Raw genomic sequence first — 27,245 nt, 5'->3', positions numbered from 1 at the left:
AAACACAAAAGACAATAAAGGCTTGTCCAAAGGAAAGCACTCAACACTTACCTACACACCAGTAAGTTAAGGTTGGGTTGGATTTTTTATTGTGATGGAAAGCTCTTCCTCTTTTTTGACTTTTGTTGTGTTGGACGGCTATATTTCTAGGTACACTGTACAAACTTATGTCTACATAAGAGATATTATGGAAGTAAACATCCCTAGTGTGGAATAATGGAAGAGAATAGTGATCAACCACCCAATCACAAAATATGACACACAAGGTAGAAATTCATGGATATTTAGAGTATATATTAACACAACACTGTACAGTTAAAGCTTTAAAATACTTGGTATGTACACGTGCATTTAAAGTGGTCAGACAGCAAACAGGCATCAGACGTATTTAGTGGTATGACATTTAACAGTCTGGATGCTTGCACAGCAGGCCATTAGCTCAAAGGTGCTGCGTACAGTATGCTAGGACAGAACTCCCAGCGAGAAAGGTTTGATCACAGTAAGACAAAACCATGATTCTGTGGTGCTGTGTGATATGGTAAGTATTATATGATGATAATGTTAGAAAAGATTGGAGTTTTAGCTTGACAGACATTTCATAAAAATGATTTGGTTTTAAATCCAGTAGGTAGAGCCACAAAGCCATTTTGTCTGGTGAAGCAAGATCAGAAGAAGAACAAGAATAATGCAAGGCAAAAAGGAAGAGAACTACAGTACATGCAATGTTAGCGTAACACATCTACTCTCCAGAGGTAGGTGGGGCTCCGCACCATTGGTCCATTATGGTCCAATGGTCATGTCATTATGGATGTGCTTCGCAGTTCCAGTCCAAACATGGCAACTGGTTCTATTCAAAGCTAAAGTGGAGCCCATCTTTGAATCGTGTCCAGTTGAACAAGGTTACAGTGTGTTATAAGGATGCATTTTTAATCATTTGTGTTGTGTGTGTTTTTTCCAAGACATTTAACTGCCATGGTGGCAAACTAAGGAAGATACATTTGACCTTTTGTTTCAGTTACACCATTGACTTTCACCACTTGCTCACATTCTGAAAAAGCTGCGTTTTGGTCTGCTCCATTAAAGTCAAACCCATTAATAAGATTATTTCTGTGACATGACCAGTTCTTTTGCTTCATGGAATGTCTGTATGGGTAAACTCCTTACATTTGACTATGATAAAGTCAGTGCCTTCAAGAACACCAATAAATGGATTGCTTCAAAAGTAATAATGGAACATTTTTCATAAAAAGGATGAATGGTGAATGAAATGAATACTTTCACTCACAGAATATTGTAGGGATAGTACCTCAATATCAGACTGAACAAATACCTGTAACACTAATATTTCCAACCCTGCTTGATTACATTTATTTGCCAAATAATTCACTCCAGAGATGGCTGTGAATACCAGATCATCAATTAAGATGCAGCCAAGCTGACAAAGCCATCACATTTAATGTGTCTGTTGCAAAAAATATTTTCCTTTGTTTCCCATGTGAGTGAAAGCCCAAAGAGACGACGCTAAGACAGCAAATAGTACATGAAACTGCACAACCAGTATTCCTATAGGTGTACCATGGGGCAGAAAACAACATTTGACAGATTTCAGGTTTAGGATAAGTTGGTATGTTGGCGGAGAACAGGGACATGTGTGTGTCAGCATGTTTGTGTGAGTCGTATATGTCTGTTTGGACAGAGCAAGGGTATCACAGAGAGGAGATCACACTGGTTTCCTTCTTTTACCACAGCCAAAGTAGATGTTACTCTCACACAAAATGTTTAGATTCCCTCGATTAAGGTCCACTTTTGAATCAGTTCAACTTTTCCCAAACTAATGAAATCTTGGATGTCAATCTGAGTTGCACATACAGATAAATATACCATAGAATAACATTAGTCAGTGATAATCCTGCAGTACTGCTGACTAGCAGAGACTCTAAGGTTTACCAAAAGCATTTCAACCGGATAGATGAATATCTCACATTTCATATCATATGCATCAGATTTTTTTTTTTTTTTTTTTTTTTTTTTTTAGAAAGCAGTGATGGTTTTGGACTAATTCCACATAGCCGAGTGTTTGTTATTAGTGGTCATTCAGGGAACATGAGTCAGTCCATTAAAGCTCATCACCATTTCTGCTGAGAAATTTCTAAATCTCACTGTGGTGTTTCACATTTCACATTCTTTTTTCACTATTGAGTTTAAATCAAACTGAAGTTATTTGCATCACCACACAGCCACAATGCAACTGACAAGAAGTGAATGCTGATGTTCTGCATCACTAGCTCCTGGAGTGTGATCATTTCAGGCACTAAGCAGTTTATAGCGTTTGTAATGGGAGGCATATTAAAAATATAAACTCACATGGTATTCTTAAAAAAACAGAAAAAAAAACATGTTGTGCGAGTAGAAAGTCATAAAAAAAACATGATTTACTGACAACCATGATACTATACAGTAGGGACAGGACAAAATCTCAATGCAGGAATATGTTGTATTATTTTCTCTTGCAAAACATTACCATGGTGCAAATACTGATATTCTTATTAAACCATGCAGCAGCTCTAAACAGATTCCACTGCCAATTACGTGGATTTGGAAAAGTTGCAGCCAGTGTGCATGTGTGTTAAAGAGTCACTGAACTAAGACTCGGTGGGGCAAGTAAGCCAGCACATGCTGTGCTTTGTGTAGATCACGTGATGAATTACAGAAAATGATGCTGTCTCCTTTGTCTTTGAGGCAAGCATTTGAATGACAGAGACAGAGACTAACAATATAGCAGAAAAACGCACGGTTGCAGGTTCTAATTTAAGAACAAATGTAATGGGCAGAAATGCCTCGTCTGTTTTCTTTCCACTTTGTGATGGATCAATGTAGCCAGACCCCTGATAAAGTGAATTTAAAGCTAATGCTTGATAAAGCTAATGCCCCTGATAAAGCTATTTTAAAGGTAGCGCTTAATAAAGCTAACGCCCCTGATAAAGCTTGAGACAACAGTTTTTAAATGAACCTGTAATTGTGCGTTTGTCCATCAAAATGGACAGAAATCTACTGGAGAGGGCAGATTTAGCTAACTCATATTAGCTGAAATTAGGTCAGAGACACAGCAGTAAGACATAACATTATGGAGTTTTTGGAATATTCCATGTCTCAGTCCGAGACAGTGTTAAGTGAATCCTGACGTTGAGCAACATTTCATCAGATATGCTGTGTACTAGTTACATTTCTCTTTTACTCTCAGTGCAGGGCTGCATCTCCAGTGTCCTTTTATATTGCAGTGGCCTTGCCAGTTGTTTAAAAGAGCCTTGTACAGCTTACCGTTTTCATTTTTATCTAATTAATAATTGATTCCTCAAAGTAATAATAGATAGATTAATTGAAAATATTTGTTGTGATGTGATTCCCACCCATACTGTACATTATTCACCCTGCAGAACAACCATTTTATTCAGTAGAATTGCTGTATTTCAGCTTCAAGCCACTAGTGGCAGCATTGAGCACACTGCTGCTGAGCAGCTCTCCTGTTGGTGAGCAAATAATAAATCTAGCGTCATCTTTCAGTTAACATGGTTTATGTGGACTGTAATATGACTCTAACAGAGGAAACCTTCCTTGGTCAGGGTAAGTCATGTATTTTTGTCACCTGCATGACATTGTTTCACATCTTAGAGGTAGCTGAGAGTATTTTCTAGCATCATATGGATTGTTTAATTTAACAAACTGCTAAATAACTAAAATAGCACTATAATCCACAGAAAGCTGTTTTATCAGTCAAATTTGCTGAAAGATGTGCTAATCTTCCATGTTGTCTGTATTTTAACTTCAGTAAGTGTGTACACAAAAGTGATGCATTAGTTTCAAATTGATGCTGCACTCTGACCTTTCAACAGATACCTCACTTGAACAGTTAGGATCTTCAGTGCCATAGCCGACAACAGCCAAAGAGAGGCTGCACTGAAAGGAAGTGCCTCATTTTCTTTTTTCATGTAAACATCAAGCCAATTGCAATGCAGATGCCTGCCGCTTCATATAACCAATGAAATTGGTAAAATATATGTAGAATTTTCAAATGCTGTATTGTCTGTAGTGAAAGCAATTTTTATTGAACTTGGATAAGGCTTCATGCTGTGGTCCCTATATGTTTTCCAGCTAATGAGGCCCAGATCATCTGCAGGCATAAAATATTCAGGCAGAAATAAAAACGGTCCTGCAGTTACTTCTATTACTCAAAGCCAGTAGCATTTTCTGACTGCTGGGAATAAAAGTTCACTGACATATCAAAAAAGACCAAAATCATGCATGTACTCCAAATGGTTCAAGAACAGCTTTCAATGTACTTGTTGTACTTGTTGTGTTTTAGGCTAATTTTACAGGAATTTATAGGAATGGAAAGTGGTTGGAAATCAACTGCCATTTGCTCCTAAAAATGAGATTTCAATGATAAGTTAAAAAAAAGACACCTTTTAGAGGAGCGAAGCAGAAATCTGAAAAAGAAAGATACTGTCAAATGAGTTTTTGCCCCATGTTGCATATTGAAAAACCTGCCGGTGTAGTCAAGAGGGTGCAGCCATTTACAGTGTTAGCCAAAAGTCAGTTATCAACAGACAACAGTAATAGTCTGAATTAACAGATACAGAAAGAAAGACAAATGTGGTGATAAAAGGTTCCCATGATGCAATGGGGAAAAAGGAAGGTGGACATTGGAGAAAAGTTGAAGGGGACATGGGCAAGTATTTGCCAAGTCTGCATCCTGGACAGCACCCAGACAAAGAAATGTCTACTGACAGTTACAAGTATATTTTGACTCTGCTGAGTCATTCTCCACCCCACTGAAAGCAATCAGTCGGGTGAAAGACAAAAAAAAACAAGTACAAACAAAAACCAGCATTTTTAAGTTGAGGTGCAGGTGTGGAAATAAAGAATAAAGTAAACACATTAAAAAAAGGTTTTGTTTCCAGACAGGCATTTGTTTTTAGGCTACACTGTGTAGGTACTGTGAAATAGGCTTTGTAAGGCACACACAGACACAGGGAATACGGTATCATGTGTGCTGACCTGGTAGAGTCTCATGTATGATGTAAGCTAGCAGTTAAAAGTATATCACAAAGCATTTTAAGAAATGAGATTGCTGTCAACTCAGGTCAAATGAGAAGATCAGCATCAGTTGTGAGTCCAGTACAGAGGTATGGATATACCGGTGACTTGTTTACCAGCTGACCACATATGAGGGGTGAACAAAACCATTCACAATAGCCTTCTAATTCTCATTCCAAGTCAGAAATATGAGAAATTTCTGACAGTTCTTCCAGTTGGCAGAAAGAACAAAAGTGTCAACAAGCTGGTGGCAAAACGGCTGCTACTATCACTGGCAATAACAAAATAAATAAATAAAAAATCCTGAATGAAATCCAATCCCTTAAAATTATTTTAGGGTTGACAACTGGTTGGATCTGTTTCCACGACAAAAACAGAATACAATAAAAGTTTCTAAGATGGTCTGGAATACTCCCAAGTTGGAATAACAGGAGTTTTTTGTAATTTTCCCATTCTGCTGACATTGCATAAATGCAGCATAAGCCAGAGGTTATGATATCAATCCTCTCATGTGACTCTGGGTACAAAGGAAAACAAGTATATTTCTTGAAATTTCAGAATTCCTTTAGCTTGACTAGAATTTAACTTCAAATGTAATATGGGAGATATGTTCTTTCAGTGAAACCGTTGTCACAATCTTAATAGTCTTCCTGGTGTGGTTGTTGAATGATTCCAGGTTGGATGAGGTGTGTTCCCTGAGTTTGGTGCAATGCCATAAACAAGCCTTCATACAGCTGAATACATTCCATCTGTGTTGCCAGACAAACCTCTGCAGATGACCTCAGGTGCAGAAGAGGGGTGCTACATTGTGAGTTTACCAATATAAGTCTGAAGTGAGCCATGATGGTGAGTCAGAATAGTCTTGAATCACTTCCTCTTCCTGTCAGTGTGTGGATATATAGAAACGAAATAATGTGGTTACTTTTTCTTGAATCATCTGTTTGTTGAGTAAATTCCCTAATTTCATGCTTACTAACAAAACTGCTGGATTAGATTGTTTGGAGGAAAGCACAGTATACTCTTTAAACTGATTTTAAGATTGAATCCTTATAATCTACCGGTGTCCCTCTCTAGTAGCCATCTTTAGTAAATTGATAGCAATATTGGAGAGGAGCATTATGTAGCACAGATAGTAGCAAAGAATGACAAATAGGCGAATTTGCAAAAAGGCTCAGATCTTATGTTGCATGGAAATTGAACTTGTTATAAACTTGATCAAAGTGGTGCAGGAGCAAAAGAGGCGGTTTACAACTTATTGTCAGATTCATACCCTACCGAAAAGAGTTTACATTTGAAAAAGCTGGTAGGGATTTGCAACTTGCTCAAAAGCTATTCAGTCAGATGGTTGAAAACAACCTCCATACTCAATATGCCACCCTGCTGTAACTAATACTAATGGCTGAATGTTAATATACTTAAAACAGCTTCAAAATAAGAAATGAAGAGTAAGCAACTTCAGACTGCTGAGACACATCCCAGAGCTAACTCCAAGTCATGTTACGTCTTTGTACAATGATTCAGGGATACACTAGTCATATGCCATGTTTGAGTGCTCTCCACCTCCTTTCCTCCTACCACAGCCTTCCATACATTCTGCACCTCTATCAGATCATTTTTTCATATGGAAGGAGAATGAAGTCTGCAGTATAAGAGCATCCAAACGTGAACATGCATAGCTGTGTGCATGGCTGTATAAGAACAAAGCACTGGGTGGTGCTAGAGATGCACAAAAATTGCTAAAGGTTGAGCTGATGGAGGCAACAACCCTGGACAAGAAATTAAAGCTGCCTCATCCTCATCCACAGCTATCCCATCAGTTTGTGTGTGTAAAAGAGATTATAGAGTGAAATAAAAGCTGAAATACTAAAGGAGGTCAGTATGCTTCAAACAAAGTTCTTGTTGGTAGGCCAAGCAGCCTCTCAAACGTCCTCCACTCAAACCCTATCATTGTTGGAATTCAGGGGGCTGCATCCGGATATTTTTGTAACTTTTCAAAACCAACAAGCATGACAACTTGGTATGGCTGCAGCGATTGGCCAGGTGTGCATACCTCTTTTTTGTAATACTTCACACAACTACTACCATGAAAGATTGCAATTCCAGAAGTTCCTTTGAGGAAAGATCATCATTTCTCACCCTTCTGTTGTACAGCAGACATCTCACCCCACCTTTTAGTGTGACCACCCACAACAGCTATGAACACTTTTGACTTCAGACGTGTTTGCAGAACACTTTGTAGATCCTACTTCTAAGGTTTTTCCAAAAATAATACAGATCGGATTACAGAAACCAGACAGCTCATAGATCCTAGTTTGTTTGAATCATACTGAACCCTAAGCATCCAAGTGCCTCATCAACATAGGAGAATGCTTGCATTGAAAGACATGTGGTTTACAGTGTTTGTGTATACAGTATATGAGACTCACTAACATTTCAAACAGAGTGGATATTACATTGAATATAGAGGGCATGGCCCTCACTTGAACCAATGAAAGTGTCCAGCAAGTGTCCAGTCAATATCTGAATGTCTCTGCGTTTTACTCGATTCATGCATATGTGGTCTCAACCTGAAGAACCTAAATGCTAAAAACTCTCATTAAAAAGCCTCTATTAATGTCCTTCTGTGGACCAATCAGCAGCCTCAGAATAAAAGGAAGGCGGGACTGCTTGTGCTCCTTATGTCAAATCCCTGAGCAAAGTCACTGAACATTCAGAACCCATTGGCCAAAGCTTAGGCACAGGAAAACAGGAACTGGGAAACAGGAAATCACTCTGTCCTCCTCTCTGTGAGCCCACACTCTCTCAGGTGACAAAAAGAGAAGGATGATGAGAGTTGCAGTTTTAGCATCAATAAGGAGCGTGGTGGAAAAACCTTTAAAAGGCTTAGAGTAAAGGACTTATAGAAGGGCATCAGTACCGGGGCTGGTAAGAACTGTAGTATCTGGGGTAGAGGGGTGTGTAGTGGTTGGAGTGGCTGTATGTGGTGGAGGTACCAGAGGTGAGGTAGGAGTTAGAGGGGGCAAAAGCAGGAGAGGAGCTGTAGTAGGCATGGGAATAGCTGTGGGAGGAAGAAGGGGAGTGTGGGGGGGAGTAGTGGGACGATGAGGAAGGAGTGTGGAGGACAGAAGAGCGTGTCAGGCTGGACAAGGGTCGAGTTCGGGATGAGGGGCTCCACAGGGAGCGCCTGAGCCCCAGAATTGTGGACCGGTAGGGAGAGGCGGGGGCAGATCCTGGCTGGGTGGGCCTGGTGGTGGTGGTGGATGGAGGAGAAGTATGAGAGTCTGGGGTGTAGTGCCTGGACAGGCCAGAGCTACGGGGCAGAGTGGGGGATAGGTTGACACTGAAACTGTGGGAGTCGACCACAAACGTCCGCACCCCCAGGGTCCACTGGGAGTGAGCCAGCCTCAGAGGGGTTGAGGGCGGGGTTCGTGCTGACGGAGAAGAGGGAGCCTCCAGAGATGGGGGGCTCTCTGGCACTGGAGGGCCAGCCAATGGGGCGACCACTGGTGACGGTGGACTGCGAGGGGGTATGTGTGACGTAGGCGAGGTGAGAGCTGAGGCCAGAGCTGCAGCAGCTGCACTGACCATGGATGCGCTAAGGGGCACAGTGGGATCATCGGGAAGAATTGACGTAGGACTAGTAAGGCCTGAAGAGGGGAGGCTGACTGGGGCCAAAGTCGAAGTGGAGCCTTCGGCTAAGTTGGAGGCCGAAGCAGAGGCCGGAGAACTTACTTTGGGGGTGCTGGTCTTTCTGCGGGTCAGCCTGCCCCCACGGGTCCGATGGGTTTGCTCTTGATCGAAGGCCAAATCCTCCAGCCGCTGGGTGAGGGCCAGTTTCTGCTGGATGGCCATCCGTAGGAGGGAATTCAGAGTCTTCTTCTCATCCTCTGCTGCAGCCAGCTGCCTCTGCATCTCATCCAGCTGGGTCACGTACTCGTCACACCTGAAGAGAGCAAGGTGTCAGCAGGTTGAAAGAAAAACAAAATGAAAGAGGGCTAAAAAGGAGCAGGTACAAATGTGGAAATGTCCAAGCAATGAGAAAAAAAGACCAGAAATCTGGTCTTGTTTGTATACTTGCTTATATAGTCGGATGAGACAATGAATACTATTTTCATGTCTGTTTCTTGGGCAAGCACTGTAACATCCTAAAGACCCCTTTAAAACGTTTCATTTTTCTACTTTTTTATGTATTTTAACAGACAAGGTATAACATGTTAATAAGTGAGATTTAGAGTTTTTTGTTTAGTTGTCTCTGTGCTAAGATAAACTAGACAGTGGCAGTAGCTGCATTTACCATGCATGCATAAGCGTGGTAGGGTAGAGTGGTCATCCCACCAAACTCTTTGCCATAAAAACGAATGACTTTGCTTTCCAAAAATTTTAACCCTCTGCTTGAGATTGAAAGTTTGTTGACTTTTTGGATTGAGAGAAAATGTAGTTTACACATACTGATAAACTGATAAATTATATAAGAGGTACTGTATGACTGTTCTGTGTTTTCCTGATTATAACTGTAGACACCTTGTTATTACAGATTTAAACGTAAAATGTGTAAAAATCCACACAAATAGGGGGACAGCATATCGCCTGAATAACTGTTAACTGCTGCTCACTATTCTCTTTGTTGTAGCTATCTTTCGATGTAGCTACTTGTTGCCATTAGCTAGTTAGCTCAGTTAGCCGTGCAGCTAGTGAGAGCTCAGGCACTGGAGTGTTGTTGGTGTTTACAGCGCGGGGAAAGGAACTGAGCTCAGCAGACCTCCGGTGGACACAGAAGGACCGGGACCGCACACAGCCTCTGAGACAGAGGAAGGCCTGTTTGACAACAGGTGCCAGACTCCAGGTGTGACGAAGACATGGCAGGAGAGCCATGAAGAGCAGTGAGAGGAAAGTCGGTCTTCACCAGTGTGGGAAAGCTTCTACAGCCCGAGAATTTTCACATCTCTTTGAGAACCAAACTTTTTTTGGAACATTGGACAGACGAGGCAGTTTAGTGAGTTTTATTTTGTTTCTGTCAAGTTTGAATGAATGTATTTCACAGTGAGGAAACTTGCCAATTATTGAAGTCTTTCAGAATTCAGAAGGTTTACAGTCAAGCATTAACCATTAACACACCTTCAGGAGCAATTTTGGGGTTCAGTATCTTGCCCAAGACTACATCAACATGTGGACTGCCGAAGCCAGGGTCAAACCACCGAACTTCTGAAAGGTGGATGACCAGTCTACCTCTTGAGCCAGAGCCGCTCAGGAAAACACAGAAATTTTCCTTTATTGACATTTTACTTTTTTGTAAACCGAAAAAGCTAAGAGACCTTGCGAAAAGTAGCTCATTTTAAAGTAAAATTCTGGCCATGTCTTACACATTGCACCTTTAAAGGTAAATTAATCAAAAGTAGAGAGGGGCCTCATCACTGCAAGCAACATGATTCACATTGCCATTGTTAATCTGAAAAAATATTGAGTAGTGAACTTTAATGTCTCGTGTTTCGTCTCTGACCTGGTGGCAAACATGGCCCGCAGAGAGGAGAAAGTGGCAGCATCCTCCTTAAGGGCCTTCAGCTCGTTCCTCAGCTTCGTCATGGTGTCAGTTACCATGGACTTCTCCGCCTCATACTTACTCTTCAGGTTGGCCAGGGCACCCTCTGCCGTCTGGACAAAACACACATACACGGATCAGATATCGTTTTGCATTTTCTGATTTTATATATTATCTTTTCTTACTTCAGTTTCTATTTTCCACCATCACACTTAACCATATGAATGCTACACTGTGCATATCTGCTACTGTAAAGATTACAACAACAGCTCTTCAAGTGAGTCTTTAGTACTCCGTACAGGAAGTGGCTCACGAATCATGTGAGGGCTGAGTGATTGTGCAGTGTAACTGTCCTTTCCTACACTATAGTTCGCGTAAATCCAATTCAGTACATGTGTCAGACTTCTGTTTTATGAAATGATGTTCTGACTCAGAGATTCTCTCAGTGGATGGTGTTAGCTGTAGTCTCTGCATTGTATCACTGATATATATTTATCTTGGGGAGAAGCCATATACAACAGGCAATATAAGCTAATAGCAATAGGGGAAAGGTTTGGGACAGCCAAGTAAGTCCTTTAATCAATGTAATGGCGTGTTTCAGGGAATAAGGATGTGATAGGGAATATATAGTTTTTTAACTGATAAAAATGTGATTTGTCTTTTTTGCCGTGTTGCTCACAGATTTAACCACGAATGTTAATCATTTTCTTCTTTCATTTTCTACTTACCGTACCTAAGATGTGTTCAAGGAACAAAAGATAGGGGATGCCTGAACAAATTAAGTTAAGTATGTTATTTATGTTGATTGTGATCTGTCTATGTATATACAATTGCATTGTTTGGTATATGGTAAACTACATCAAGTGGTTCTACTTAGAGTAGAGTCAATGAGAATGATTAACTTTATTCCTTCCCTGTTGTCAGGAGAGATACTGTAGTCATCTGCATCATGTATGGCACAGACTAGATTAACTCCTGCTCATAGAAGGGGCCATTTAAGCAGTTGATTTTTGGCTGTTCGGGGGGTTTAGCAGAGGGGGGTTTATGATGTTAAATTAAGTTGCATTACTATGAGTTCAGTTTAGTTCAGTTAGGCCAGGTTAACTGTTCATTTCTTTCTTTTTGTTTTGCTGTATTTTTAGTTGCACATGTCTCATGATGCCATTAAAATAAACCACCCTTACATTGTTTGCCACCTACAACCTTTCTAGCTGCTCAAGGTCAGGCTTCCCCACACATTTTATAAACTTTTCTCTGCAATTGTACCACCCAGCCTCTGTTTAAATGTTTGTCCAACAATCATACTGAAAACATTGCCATATTATTCACCTGACACAGCTCAAAATATTGGAACACTTGTCGGTATCGTTCAGCTACACTCATAACATGAACGCCTCACATGTGTCACCTGTTTGTTAGCCTTGAGCACCAGTCTGAGGGTTGCTATCTGCTCTCTTTTGGTGCTGAGCAAAGACTTGAGCTTCAGGATCTCCTCCATGCAGCTCTCCTTGTCCTTGTCTAGAAGAGGGCCTACTTCCCTGGCTGCAGCTCTCTGTCTGGACAACTGCAGAGACCGGTCGACAGCCCGCTGGAGGTGCTTCACCTGGGGGCGGACACGAGAGGCAGAGGAGATAGGGGGTGAGGACAAGAGTGGATAAGAGGATGGAGGGAATCCACTTCATTTTGGAGGTGTTTAACAGGAAAAATGAGAGGTGAAAAAAGTTATTAATGGATTGAGAGGGAAAAAGAGAAATTATGAGAAGCCGAGAAAGGGAAAGGGAATTCCATTGACACAGAACAGAGAACTGTGTTCTACCTGATCTCTGATGATGGCGTTGAGGTTGTAGACGTTCATTGGCTCCCTGCGCAGCTCACCAGCTGGTTCAAGGGCAGGTGATGATGATGATGAAGATGATGAAGAGGCACTGATGCTGGGTGAGCGGGTAGGAGGCGTGCAGGGCGGCAGGCTTTGTTCAGATGGCACCTGGAGGCCCTCCCTGTCCCCCTCCTTCTCCTTTCTCCCACCCTCCACAGATAAGGGATCCTTGGATGGAGACTCTGAGGGGCTCCGCGACTCCCCAGGAGTAGAGGCTGTCGAAGCAACAGTGGCCAGCCGCCTGGCAAGGCGTGGCGTGAGAAGAACTTTGCTGTTGTCTGAAGACATGGCTTTCAGACTGGCACTGAGGCCCCTGAGCCCTCTGCCTTGTCTAGAAAAAAACAAAGTCAGTTAGGCTTTTTAACCAGTAGAACCATTGATATGTATTAACTCTGGAGTTTGAGCCTGCCTCTTGCTGTTGAAAGGTAGATTCTCTCCTCATTCCACCACCCTGATGCTCTACCTTGAAGTTATCAAAATGAGGTCTCTCAGCCAGTGATACATTTGAATTAATAAAGCGCTGTGCCTTTAAAAAATGTTCCTTCCCTGTAACTCCTCGAAGACACATTAAAGGCAAATTGGTCCCAGAGAAGTGGAGTGAATATAATTCTAATTCTGCAATACTTGAAGGGATAGTACTTTGTTGTAACTGTAGTATAAGTTGTACTTAGGTGTACTTTTAAAAGGTGTACTAAATGACAAACACTTTTAATACTAATAATGTATACTTGCACTGCATTTAAAAACAGTATCTTCATTAAGTCCATTGTTTTGCAGCATCAATGATGCTACTGGAGAGGATTCCCCAGTTGATCCCAGCTCTATGAATAAGCTTCAAAGGAAAAAGTGCCCATACAACCCAACAGGTCCAGGAGCTTACCAGGTGCCTGACTTATTAAACAATATGAAACTGCTAACTGCATAAGGAAGGAAGCGTAGGCATCCAGTGCGTTACCAGATAGGAGCCAGGTGAAGGTGGGGGCCTTGGCAGATTGAGCACTTGCTTTAGAAACTGGTTGAGACATGGAATGTCTCATCTCTGGTAGAGAAGAGGTTACCATTCAACTGACGTGGCGCTTAGAGCTGTGGCAAGAAGGCTACTAGTGTCGTGAATTTTCTGGTGGACATAAGTACTGGAACAGCTCCAGAAAGAGACCTTTCAAGCTTAACTAGTACAGGAGGTCCTAAATGCAGCTTTTAGGTTGTAGGTGCATTTTATTGTCATGCTGCCCTCCCTCGAATGCATCCACCAGAAATTGGCCCCAAATCACTGCAACTTTGAAAAATCTTGTTCCACCTTTTGACATTGCATGTGTCCAACTAATAAAACAGTTTAACCTGTAGTAGTCCAGCATGACCAGGTTGGGCATCTCATTGTTGCACAGACAGACATGGTGGTACAGCTGGGCAAGCTCCTCGCTCAGCGTCACCAACTCATCCTGAGCTGCGTTCAATGCCCCATGGCTCTCATTGGCTGTTGACTGAGCTGCCTGCAACTCCATCTCCAGATTGGAAATCTGAGAGACAAGAAGAAGACATCCTTTAGCTCTGTAACTATCTCTGAATCTTTTCAGACACAGTCTGTATGATGTGGTTACCTTCTCCCATCCCTCCCGACAGCTCTTCTCCAGTGATGAGACCTGCGTTTCCAGCTTCTGGATCTGACCCTTTCCTCTTGGCTTCTCCTCTGCTGCTCCCTCCACAAACTGAGCCAGTCTGTCCTGGAGAGCTTTGACCTCTGCCTTGAGTTCAACCACCTCTGTCACAGCCACACGGTACTTACATTGCAGGATCTCCAGACCGGGCGTCTGGTATGAAAATACCTGACTTTTGTTCATTGTCTCACTTTTATCTTCCTCAGCTCTTCCTTCCCCTTCAGACTCCTCCTCATCCCTGTCCAGCTCCACCAGGGCCTCATGGTTGAGCTGAGAGGTGGCACTGGCATGGGCTTCCTGGTTGAGGTAGGCCCTTCGATGCAGGCGGCGGAGGGCAATGACTTTCCGGCTAAGGCGAAGGGCCTTCTCGTGCTGTTCGGTTAGGGCCCCCTGGGTGTGTTGGAGCTGAGTCTGGGACTCCTGCAGACTTGTCATCAGTGCTGCTTTCTCATATTCAACCTGCAGGGGGCAGCAGCAAGATTCAAACAGATAAACTTTAGACTTGGTCTGAAATTGGCATCCCTCACCAAACAGCCAAAAATCAGAAGTCCAAATCAAATTCTGCATCTTCAATTATTGTACTGTAGTTTGAATCTTCTCAATGACTGTTTTTAAAAGGATACGTTTGCACTGACTTCCCAACTGACTGTCTCCAATTCACCTGTCACAATGATCAAAAGGAGAAATCTGGTCCTGGTCCTGGGACTGGATCTGTATTAAATATCCTCTAATGCAAGCAGTTCATAAATTAACTGGAACCCTCCTAACCTGCTGCAAGAGTCACCGGTGTGCCTCACCTGAAACCTGTTTGATGTTGACAATAACTGAGTGAGCCTGCAACAGGCAGAAAGAGAGAAATTGGCCAGGAGAACGAAAGGACAAGCCCTTTGAAATACTGATGATTGCTATACAGCTGAGGCTAACAAGTCGTCATGTCGTTATTAAACCGGCAAAGAGGAAAGCAAAGAAGAGCTCAAATGAATAAAATTGAATTGAATTGAACCAAATGGCTCAATTGGATATGTCAATCAAATATGATTATCCTCAATGGCATTAATGTGTAAAGACGTAAAGTTTGTATACAGGAAAGCTCCACAGGGGGCCTTTAATAATTTGTGCAGCATGTACAGAACCTAAAATGGTTTTGTGATGTGAATTATTATTTTCATATCTTTGGAGTAGTAGTGATAGTGATGATTTGACATTAGCATTACGTCAAAAAAATACAGTTTCTTCATTAATTTCATAGAGCCCCTACGTAGGAATCCAAATGTGCAGGGCTCCAACAAAGAGGCCAAGTTCGTTTACCACAACAGTTAAACCTGGGTCAACTTTTTGTCTTTCACACCCCAAGTCTCTCTGTCTTGACTGTCTATTGTCAGTAAAGGCTAAAATGGCAAAAACTCGAAAGACGCACATCCATCTACACATGTCAGTGACAAACTTTATCTTCATCTTTAGAAACTGAGCACCACCACAACCAGACCTGAAATGAAAACAATTTAAACCAACACTGAAAAATAAGTATATAATCAGATAATAATAATCAGATCTTTTAAACTGAATTATACCACAGAGATATCTTCAAAAGTATAGCATATATACAGAATGATGGCACTTTTTCTCATTTAAGTATAATGCTGTAAAATGCTATGCTATTTATGTGTCAATGCTTCGATTGGGTGTAAAGAAACAATGCTGTACCACAAAAGTGGATTCATGAGCATTTAAAAACAGCAGCCCAGACAGCAGCAGAAGAACAAATGAAACCCACCCATCTACTGGAGAGTGGTCGATTGTGGAGTGTGTCAGCTGAGATATAAATAACCTCTTCCTGCAGCCCAGCAGAGAGGCCTCAGGGAGCAGGAAGGGATAGGATTACACCTAGCAAATGCACACACGCATGAATGTGTGTATACACACAATATAAGCTTTGTGGTGAGCTAAGCATGATTTGATGCACTAAGTGATTGGTTATAAGGTTTGAGGACTGTGTGTGAGAGAAAGAGGCAAGGACAGAAAGTGAAAGACAGGGTGCTTTATGCAGTGGGGATACCATATGGCAACATGGTTTTACAGTAAATTATTCAAAAGGCTTGGCTTTTAGAAAGGATTCTGCTTCTGGATAATAAATGCAGACACTGAAAATAAAAAATAAAACTATAAAACAGTTGTTCAGCACAGCCAAAATGTGTCACAAATTCACATTGACAGTAGTAGTATTGTTCTTACTATTATAACTTTTCAATTATATAGAATGTTGACGACATTACATTATACATGTACACACACATACTGTACATGCACATATATACATTACTTTGTACACCATCTCTCTGCACACCAGAAGTAGCTGATCTAAGACTATGTTGAGGCTCATAAGTTGTTAAGAGATAGTATCACTCATAGTATCTCATATCTAACTACTCTACTAACATTTTAAAATCAATTCCTAGATGTAGAGGGATCCCAGATGTTTCTGGACGAGGCAGGAATACAAAGAGTTGCACCAGTCAAGTCTCTAAATAATAAAAGCATGTATGACCTTGTCTATATTACACAAAGATACAGTAGATTTTATTTTGGAGATGGTTTTTAATTGTAGGATACAGTGATTCTCTTAATATGCTCTTCCGAGATAAAATTTGAGTCAAATATGGCTCCTGGGTTTCTGGAAAAGTGCAACATAGGGAGTAGAGTTTGTGGTATAGGGAGCTAAGGAAAACAGCTAATGTTTCAGTACCTCAGTTGTGGAGGGTAGACCAGATCAGTAAAACTTCTGCTGTTATTGTTTAGCTGCAAGTAGTTTTGAAGCCTCCATTCTATGATTTCATTTAAACAATTATGCAGTAAAATACAGCTGTCAGGCACATTATGTTGTTACATTATGTGATCCAATGAAAGCATGTAAATTGAGAAAAAGGACTCGACCAAGAATCCAAGGAACCTTGTGGTTCTATTAGACAATTAAGATTTAAACCAGTTAAAAGCAAGAGCTGAGATACCGACCCAATCCCTCAAACAGTTTAAAAGAATTTCATGGTCAAATGTATCAAAGCACTGACATCAAGAACTAAAATGAAAAATCTACATTTAAAAGAAGGTCATTAGTCACTTAACAAAGCCCCATTGGAATTTATCTAAAATTCTACTGGGTTCTCAAAAGATAGTTCACTGACCTTTGATAGAAATGCCAATTTAGAGATAGGCTTATAGTTAGTCGGATCATCTGGGTCAAGGTTTGATTTTGTAAAAGGGGCTCTACAACAGCATGTTTAAAATTGGAAGGAGAGTTTCCAGTGACTAATAAGCTATTTATATGCTGTTTATGCTGTAATAGAGACAATGGAGAGACCTGCAGACCTGAGGTTTTCTCTCAGTGTTTGCTTTAGCTTTGCAAAAGAGGTGGACTCAACATGAGAGTAAACTGGTGGCTTTGAGGGTATAACAGAGGTAGCTATAACTGGTTTGGGACAGCTTTGGGACTGTCTGCCTGAGGATCTGAGATTTGCTCAGTCACTAACACCTTTAAAGCAACTTCTTAACACTTTTAGAAACGGCTTTTATTAATGTCGGCCCAAAATTATATTTTTCCACTTCCATTGTACTTTAAGTGTTCTGTTGGTTTATTTTACTGTTTTTATCTAAATCCATTATATTCTAAGAATTCTATTTCCTTCACTGTACTTTATTTGCTAGATTATACTTAATCATGGTGCGGATTTGCTTTTACGAAGCACTTTGTAACATTGTTATTGTGACTGCACCTTTGTGCTTAACACACAGACATAAGACCTTAACCCTAACCAAATCTTAACCATAGAGGTAACAGATAAGATAATAATCACATGTAATTTTTTTGTAGGTGTCATACATAACAGTTTTGGAAGGCACTTACAATTGACATATTTTGTTGTTTAGTTTGAGGGGAACACTGCATGTTCTGTACTACCATCCTCAGAAGAAACTGTATTTCTAGCACAAGCTCCTCAGGCTCTGACTAAAGCAAATCAGCAAACAGTACATCATTAGTATGTGTCTGTCTAACGCTCTGTCATACCGCGCTTGTGCTCCCATTTTTAACAAAGTCCTTAATACTGGCTAGTTCTTTCTTCAAATAAATGATTTGTACATGGTTGATCAGAGAGCAGACTCACTGTCATCAGCTGCTGTTTGACCTTCTGGATCTCGGTCAGGTTCATCTCACTGAAGAGATCCGTTGTCACCGTCCCGTCAGATTTCCAACCTGGCGCTCGATACTCTCCGTTAGCCCTAGGCACCGACCCTGGAGCTGTGCCTGCTCCAGTCCCACCCTGGAGGTGGCCGTTACACCTGGAAGATCAGAGCACAGCACAGCATCTTTAAAATCTAGGAGATCCACTTTGCTTCCCACATGGCAAGTACAGAAAATTAGAGAGATTTGTAAGTAGCACCATAAACAGAGTAAAAGAGTGCAGACCAACACTTTACTACCAACAAATATGGCCTCAGATCAGTTCCAAGGTCAGCTGGCCCTGTCAACCATCATTCAGCATGAGGATTCAGCATGAGGATAAGCATGATGTGGAACCTAACTTCTAATGATGAAGTCCTCTGTACTGTATGCCCAACCATCCAACAGGCCCTGATCATTACCACTATACTTTATTCAGGCAGCAATTAGTATTCCAAAGCATATTTGGCACAGATAATTCAGCAGCATATAATGTCATTGAAGTAGAGGGGGTTGACTATTTGCAAGTAAAGCTCTCACTCACTCTCATTAACAATTCATTACATTTTCTTTCCACATTGGTTTCATGTGTGCAATATCCACCTCGATGGCTCTTCTGCATTTGGGGAGAGCAGAGTTGTCGGGGTGGCACTGCCACTGGGTGGAGCGGAGGTGAATGTCAGGTGGGCACTCCCGGTGTAGGCTACATCGCACATGCTGAGATGGTGGACCAGCTCCCTGCGCAGGTGGTTCTTCTGCTCACGCTCACTCTTCACAGACTCCAGTGCTTCCTCCAGCTGCGCATCTGAGATGTCCTTCAAACGCAGCGCATCCTGTAACTGGCTGTTGAGGAGCTCTGTCTCCTCCTCCAGCACCTTGATCTCATGCTTCAGGCCTTCGTACTCCACCTAAACCAGTAGTGGAGCAAAAGATACCTTTACAAACAAATTGAAGGGGCAGAGACTGTAACTGAAAGTTGCCAGAAAGTTGCCCCATATTGGAAAATTCTACACACGTTCTACATACATACTGGCTTTAATTATGTCCCCAAGTTTCCCTGTTTAATAAAGTGTAGATGACAGGAGAACAGTACGAAAAGCTCTAACATATTGTTAGAATCAAAATGTCCAGATTAAATTGAAGATTGAATTTTTCACAAATGTGTCACTTTGTTGAGTAACTTCATTCCAGATATGTAATTTATTCATGTTGTGAATTAGTCTTCTCTTCTTGACTTTAGAAATCATTTCAAAATGATTCTTAAATGTATTGTTTCTATTTTTCATTATTAAAAATAACCTTTACTCGCTAAACCTCTTAGTGGGCAGGCCATTGTACATGTTTGACTTGATAACTGTGCCGGCAGGGGAACTGAGACATGCAGACAAGCCAGCAGCATCCTCCAACGCTGAAAAATGTAGCCAATGCAAAAGTGCTAATAACTGAAGTTTGTTAAATGTCCACTTGATGCTGACTCCATAGACCCCCATATTAAAATGGCCACCTTTACAGCAGAAATTAATATATTCACTGTTTTGCTCTCTATACCTAATTTCCCCACTCATGACAACTGTATGGCAGGTGAATCTTCATACAACTCACTCACTTGAATTCTATCGAGGCTTACAGCTTTGCATAATTAAGGGCATGGCCACTTTGAGTGACAGCTAGCTGCTACGTTTCAGCGACCAGGCTTCATTCGGCCGGCCTCAGCTCCACCCACACTCCACGTCTTTGCCCATGTTTGGATTAGCTTGATTTGCCAGAATGTGGCTCTGCCAAGATGGCAATGGGTGCCACTGACACTGAGCTTCACAATGGCACTAAAGAAACCTGTGGGTGACACCACAGAGATACTTCCATGTTTTCATACAGTCTATGAGGGAAAACTACCCTTGTAACTGTATGGACTAACAGTGTTCTGTTAACAGTGGTACTGAAAAGTAAGGATCACACAATTCAGTGTCTGAACTGACTGATATTTTTAACCATCTGCTCTACCTATAATAGAATGCTAAGGTTACTGTAGGTAAATAAGGATAAATTGAAATTATATTATTGGCTGTACACAAATGAGTTCTTTGTCTATATAGACACATTTGTGACACACATTCCAATTTTTTTTCAAAGTTGAACATAGAACAAGTGATTTACAGGGGACATATGTATGTATGGCTTGTATGAATAAGTATCTTTTATATGTAGAATAATGTGCTTGTGACAAAAGCAAATAAAGGACCAATGTAAAATTTGATTCATTCTCTATTTCAAGTGTGTAACGTGGACGTGTGTGAATCATCTGTACCTGGTTCTGTTTGAGTGTTGACACCAGTTTCTGCAGAGAGATGTTCTCCTCCTCCAGCTCAGTATAGTCCTGGAGCAGCCGCGACTCTCGAAACTTGTACTCCCTGATCTCCTCCCGCATTCGGCTGCGCTGCAGCTCCAACATCTCATTACTCTGCTGAGACAGATCAGGGAAACAGTGCTGGAGCTGCATACCATTTAAAATACAGATAAGGCAAGAAAATGACTCAGATCAGCATGAAAGTGACTGTTTTTTACATGACAGAATTGTTGAAAGACAGTGAAGATGGAAAGACTCATTACAATGCACTTCCACAGGAAACCATGTGGTCAGCCAAAACTCTAAGTACCTCTTTCCCAAAAATCATTTTTCAAAAAATGAAACATGAAAGCACCTTGCCTTAAAAAAGCACACAGCTGGCTCTTTTAGGATATGATATGACATGACATGACATGACATGACATGACACCCCTAACACTGTACTGTACCTCCCTCAGCTCCTGCAGCACAGTGCTCAGGTGTTCCTTGTCTGCCTGAGCATTAGAGGCGGTGGCCCGGCTGTGCTTCAGCTCCGACTGGAGCTCCAGGAGGCGGCCCATGTAGTAGGCTTCCTTGGTGGCAGACTCCTGCAGCAGCGTCTCCTCGTTGGTCTCCCCATCTACTGCTACCTTACGCTGGGTGGAGTAGGCCTGGCCAAATGCCTGAAACAGGGCAGAAGAGGAAAAGGGAGAGTCATCTAGACATGATTAGGACATGATTTGTCTAATATTTCTGTTAGAATAAATGGTCTCTATTAGAAGTGGACTCATCCAAGAAAAAATGTAAATCTTCACCTTTAACACAGAACAAACACAAACAGACCTGTAAGTGAAGCTTCATAGTACTATCAACCCATGACAACTGCTAAAAGAACGCAAGACCTTTTGTAAATGGTATGTGTCTAATTTTGGAATTTTCCATTCCCTTTATCTAAAAGTTTTCTGTCATGTTATTTGATGTTGATCATCCATGACTCAGAAACCCAGACCCTCCCCTCAGGTCTCCATTTGAAGGTATAACAGCTATTAGCTTGTTAGATAGACACGCACTCACATTGCTGCAGTAAGGCGGTAAAGCACTTTACCTTTCCCTATACTACAACCCAGTATGCTATAAGATAAGACTCTATTAATCCCCAGCTGGGGAAATTAGAGATATGTGTTTGACTATGTCTTTTTAACTTTTGTATTGTCCTTTGTTCTGTCTATTACTGTGTTGCTCCTCACCCGCAAAACAATTACCATGCATTTCAGCAAACATGCTGTAGCTTCTTATTTAAAAATAATTTTTAATGTCACTCTCATCAGCTATATGTGTAAAATGTAGAAAGGTGCTAAATGTAAGGGAGTGAAGGAGCAATGCCAATATTTGGCATTGGTTTCAAAGCGTCTCTCCTGCATCCACGGTACAAAAGTTCAGAACTCCAAAGTCCGAACTGTACTTGAAAATAATGTGCACAGTTCATTGTTAGTGACAGCCGAAGATGCAGCTCTGTAACAGTGACAAGACAGAGCCATGACACTGAGATCCAACATACAAAGAGAGGTGAGGCAGCTGTGGTGACCTCGTGAGCTGTTCCACACAAGCAGCTCACCCCCTGCTCCACTGAAAACTGAGGAGAGAAATAGATTCAACTAAAAATGAACAAGATGGCTCATGCTAGGGAAGAGAGATGGGGGAAGAATATGTGGGGAACTCCATCCTTTAAATCCTTCACTCTTCTTTTATGTGTGTGCACTCTGAGAAAAGTCCAGTCGATGTGTGATTCTGAGGGACTGCAGCAATCACTGTGCACAGGCTAAACTGTACACTGAGCACTCTCCCACAGGAGCAGAGTGGAAGTAAGTACAGTTTAACACAGTCAGCTGGGACCTGCACACCCAAGGCTGTACTCTGCCCCTCTGCTCACTGAACCAGTCTTGTGTTTAAGACTGCACACATGATTAATGAGACTCCACTGAAAATATTACCATCAACACTGTGTGACTTTACACCTACAAACATAATGCAGTCTCTAATAGTTGTAGTACCTTCAAATTATGTTCATATGCAACCAGGATTTTTAGGGCCAAAGTTCAGGAAGAAGTTTGATGGGCCTGGAGGTGAATGGCTGTGTAACCCCCAACGTTGGCATGAGTGAAAAACCCTGCCAGTGAACATTCTGATGGGACAGTGGGGGGAAATAAGTATTCAGCACAACACTGTTTTTTCCATTAAACATACTTCCAATGTTGCTATTCACATGAACTAGAGACCAGACATTCATATAACTCAATAAAACTACACATATAAAGAAACATTTCAATTCACAAGTGCAATAAGGTGGAATGACTCAGGGAACTATTAAATACACCAACTGAAAATTATTTTAAAACTTGGTGTAGAAGCCTTTATTTGCAATGACAGCTTCAAGAGGCTTCCTGTATGAAGAAACTGCTCTCTCTCTGTCAGGGAGGCTTTAGGCCCATTCTTCCACACAGAGAGACTATAAACTCTGCGGGCCTGCTGGTGAATCATTATCCACAACCGTTCTGCTGGGTTTAAGTCTGGTGATTGACAGGGCCATTCCAACACCTCTTATTGTCTTCTTCTGGAACCAATTAACAGCCATCTTTGTAGTAAGTATTTGATCCTTGTCCTGCAAGAAGGTCCATCTGTGTCTGATCCTCATTGTCCTGATGGAATCTTGGCTCAATTCATCTTTCCTTAGATAATTTGGATTCTATCTGTACAATGAGAAGAGAAACAGCCCCGTATCATGATGCTTCCACCTTTGGACTTCCCTGTAGGTATAATATTTTTAGGATCATATGCAGAGCCATTTCTCCTCCAAACATGGCATGCTGTATTGTTGTCGAAAAGACTTGTCTCGTCTGACCACACTACATTCTCTCAGTAATCCAAAGGCTTCTCCATATTTTACAAGATTCAGCATGTAATTCTTGTTCAGGTTCCTCTCCAGAACAACTTTCCAGGGATGTGACATGTTTCTTTGCTGCTCAGTGAATACATTTTGTGAGAAAAGCATGACAAGAGTTTGACTTTTGAGTTTGTCTTTTACTGTTAATGTTCAATTCGATGATGCATGAGCCCTAAAATGTCCACAAGGGAAATAATACGCAGCATCACCTTTCATAGAGTACTCAAGCCAGGGTCTGTTTTGGTACCATGCATTGGCAAAAGTGCATTTTTCCCTGAGAGGAACCAAACTGGAAAACTCTGCAGGAGTACCTGTTTGGTTTTATCCACCCTGAGGTCAAGTGAAGCATCATATTAACTTAAAACGAAAAAAAAGAAAAACCATTCTGAAGTCTTCAAAGGTCGATATCACTCACTAGTCTAATGGATCATCAGCAGAGGGTGTACTTAGAGCATATTATCATAAACAGAGCCAATTCCCACAATAAAAACATGTTACTCCATAAACTAATTGCGAGCTAGATGAAAACAAAAGGATCAAGCACATACATATCCAATAAAAACAATAATTAAGTATAGTGTAGTTCCCCCCAGCAAAGACCCCTGTCCAGGGAGGCAACTGTGGCACTGATGCGCCAACATGGACAGGCTAAGCATAAAACTTTTTGTGTTTAAAAAGTGTGTCACCTCAAACATGATGCAAGGACAAGATGCAGTTTCATAAGTTACGCAGTACAGCACAGTAACATTGTTGGCAATAATCAAATGAAACTGTTTCATGTCTCTTTTTGTCCTGTTGTCTTTCAAGCTGTCATGACAGTTCAAAACTGTCAGCATACATCTCTGTTTGTCTGCTCTTAGAGCTGTGGTGGTAAAAAGATGCCATCCGACAGGAAACATTTTTAACCACAGCTAGCTATAAAGTGGTAGACAAAATATTGATTTTACCCAGCTCCCTCTGTAACATCCCATTGCCAATAAACACTGGAGAGAAGTCTCTTGATATGGATTAAATGTGCAATGCAACCATGTGTTCGTGGCCAAGGCTCTGCCATACAAGCCATTACTTTGACACGGCACACACAGAACATCAATATATACATGTCAGCATAAGGCACTATAACGACATCCATTCAATAGGCCAGGCAATAACTCCAGGCTGCAACATGTCACAGAGTGAAAAACGACTGACAACCCATTCAACTGCCATACATTAGTATGGAAGATTATCCTGGTAACAGACAGTTTTCTCCTCAACTCTGATCAGGAAAAAGCAAACCAAATGAAATAATAATATACAATATTGCGGGCCCTGGCACTGGGCTGTCAGTGGAGGCAAAACCTACTCAGTCAATTTCCTGCCAGCATGGAGAGAAGAGACACTGGAGACAGAGTAGAAACAGGTATAGAACACACACACACACACATACTGGAGCAAGGTTAAAGGTCAGTTGACAACCGGAGAAAGATGTAGAAAGTACAATCACCCTTTATTATGTAATGAATGTATGAAATCTATTTGCTTAATAAAGACTATGGGATGACTATGGGCAAGTTATTTATCATTAGTTATTTTTTTGTTACATATTATATTATTTTGTCACCATAATTCGTCTGGTTCCATTGTCTGTTCTTTTAAGTTAAAAAATGAGATTAACAATGAAAACAAGTAAATACTTTATTTACTTAATGACGCACATATCCCAACAAAAAGGTTTTTTATTATTCTGATAATATTCAAATATTCTGAGCATGATCCCGCTCAGAGAGAGCCTCAGGGAAAATCACTGAATGTTTGATTAAAGAATCCACACAAATGTAATTTTCTCCTACAGATAAATAAAGGCAGCACTTTATTGCCTTCAGTGAGTCAGCACTATTGCTGGAAAGCAGATAAACTGAGAGTTGTTCTCAGTTCTGATGAATACAAGTGTGAACATCACCCCTGTCATGACCCTGAGAAAACTAAACCAGATGTAACACATATGAATTCATTTGCATGTTATAATAACTCATGACTGTGAGCTCTGTTCTCACAGGAGCCTTTCCTCAGGCTCTGCAGTTCTTTGATTGTGCAATGCACTGTGGTTAGTCTGTAGCCTCAGGATCTATTTTGGATTCTAAATAGCTCTTTGGAGTGAGCAACTGATTGTTCCTGACATTGTCTGACACTGAAGAAACCGACACATAGGCAGGGATTTTTCAGAACAAAGCATTCATTTCTGTCTAAATGAACTGGTGCTGCTGTATATCAATAGTATTAATTAATTAATAGTGGAGCAGTGCGCCCTGTTTTGTGACCCTGGGACATGTCATTCTTCATGCCATTCATCCATAAATTTTTGACTGGAGTTTTGTCTGCTGCTCCACTGTATAAAAATGCAGATTTTGGGATTGTGGTGGATCCTGTGTGGAGCTGAGGTAGGGGGATCAGGTAGTAGTTAGCTTTGTATGATAGGCTGAGATACTGTTCCTGTCAATCAAGGAAATCACACATACAGTATCTTTATGGTTTTATATGCATCATTTCTAGCCATACTAGCTGCCTAACGGTCAAGATGGCATTTGTTCAGTCTGTCTGCACTTCATTCTAGATTGGAGCATTTTAGCACCTATTGGATGGACTATGAAACCTGGCTCCTGCTGACTTTATTCATCATCATGCAGTGGCATCCTCTTATATAAGCCTAAACTGTACTTAGTGCTAATTAGCAAATGCTAACATGCGATTAACATCCGATTGTACGGCTTGGATGGCCTTTATTTTCTCCTACAAGTTTCTAATACCAGTGAAGACTGTTGAGAGTAAAGGCAAAATTAAGAAGGCTGAAAAAAAACTCACTAATCAGCTGTTTTTGCATTTAATATTTCAGTTGAAACTGTGCTTACATGGTACATATTCCAAAATAATGTTGTGCTTAAAATACCAAAAATGAACTGACAACATAAAACCTGCAGCACGGCTGTTGTCTGATACCACAACACTAGCAGATTGATTCGAGATTGTCAGAGGGGGATATTTTTGCCCCAGGACCCCCAAGTAGTAGTGAAATAAGCATATTTAACTTACGGCGTAAAAAAGTTGAAGGTGATTTCTAGGAGTTTTGAACATCCCAGTAGGGATATATATGTGATCTGCGGCTTGCTTCAGCTGCTGCTTTGAGACCAATGTCCTACTTAGCTGACACAGTGCCTTACTGCCAACTCTGACTTCATCCTGTCTCAGTCTGAAAGAGACAAGGACAAGGGTGAAACAGACAGTGAGAGAGAGAGGACAGGACAGGACAGGACAGAGAGACAGAATGCCATCCATTGTGACACGACATTCTCGCCTCACAGGAGATAAATGAGCTATGATAGTGATAAAAGGGATTCATCCTGTTCATTCATTCATGGATGTGCAAACACCCATTAAAACACAATACATTTTTTGATCACCCAAACCTTTATCTATTTCCCTCTTTCACTCCATCTATGGTTCTCATTTCTCTGTGTCTGTCTGCCCTCTGTCTTTGGTCGGCTGCTCCATCAGCATACTAATGCGCCCGGACTGAAGCTTTTCCCATAAAACTGTCCTTGGCTGAGTGAGTGTGTGGGAATGGCTAAGA

At 41.2% G+C, this 27,245-nt stretch overlaps 1 protein-coding gene across 1 annotated transcript in view; it reads right to left on the bottom strand.

Annotated features, from left to right (window-relative positions):
- Nucleotides 1-8,004: 8,004 nt before the first annotated feature.
- Nucleotides 8,005-27,245, bottom strand: part of LOC121626055 (protein bicaudal D homolog 1-like) — a 43,055-nt gene continuing 23,814 nt past the window's right edge. Inside the window, 10 exon segments of the mRNA XM_041964415.1 lie at nucleotides 8,005-9,037; nucleotides 10,592-10,743; nucleotides 12,039-12,233; nucleotides 12,447-12,837; nucleotides 13,845-14,023; nucleotides 14,105-14,620; nucleotides 18,319-18,520; nucleotides 18,978-19,282; nucleotides 20,680-20,832; nucleotides 21,168-21,380. Coding sequence (XP_041820349.1) covers nucleotides 8,005-9,037; nucleotides 10,592-10,743; nucleotides 12,039-12,233; nucleotides 12,447-12,837; nucleotides 13,845-14,023; nucleotides 14,105-14,620; nucleotides 18,319-18,520; nucleotides 18,978-19,282; nucleotides 20,680-20,832; nucleotides 21,168-21,380 — 3,339 coding nt within the window.

This window comes from Chelmon rostratus, chromosome 22 (genome assembly GCF_017976325.1).
Source record: "Chelmon rostratus isolate fCheRos1 chromosome 22, fCheRos1.pri, whole genome shotgun sequence".
Lineage (NCBI taxonomy): Eukaryota > Metazoa > Chordata > Actinopteri > Chaetodontiformes > Chaetodontidae > Chelmon > Chelmon rostratus.
Note: the sequence above shows the minus strand (reverse complement) of the source record. Positions and strands in the feature narration are given on the sequence as shown.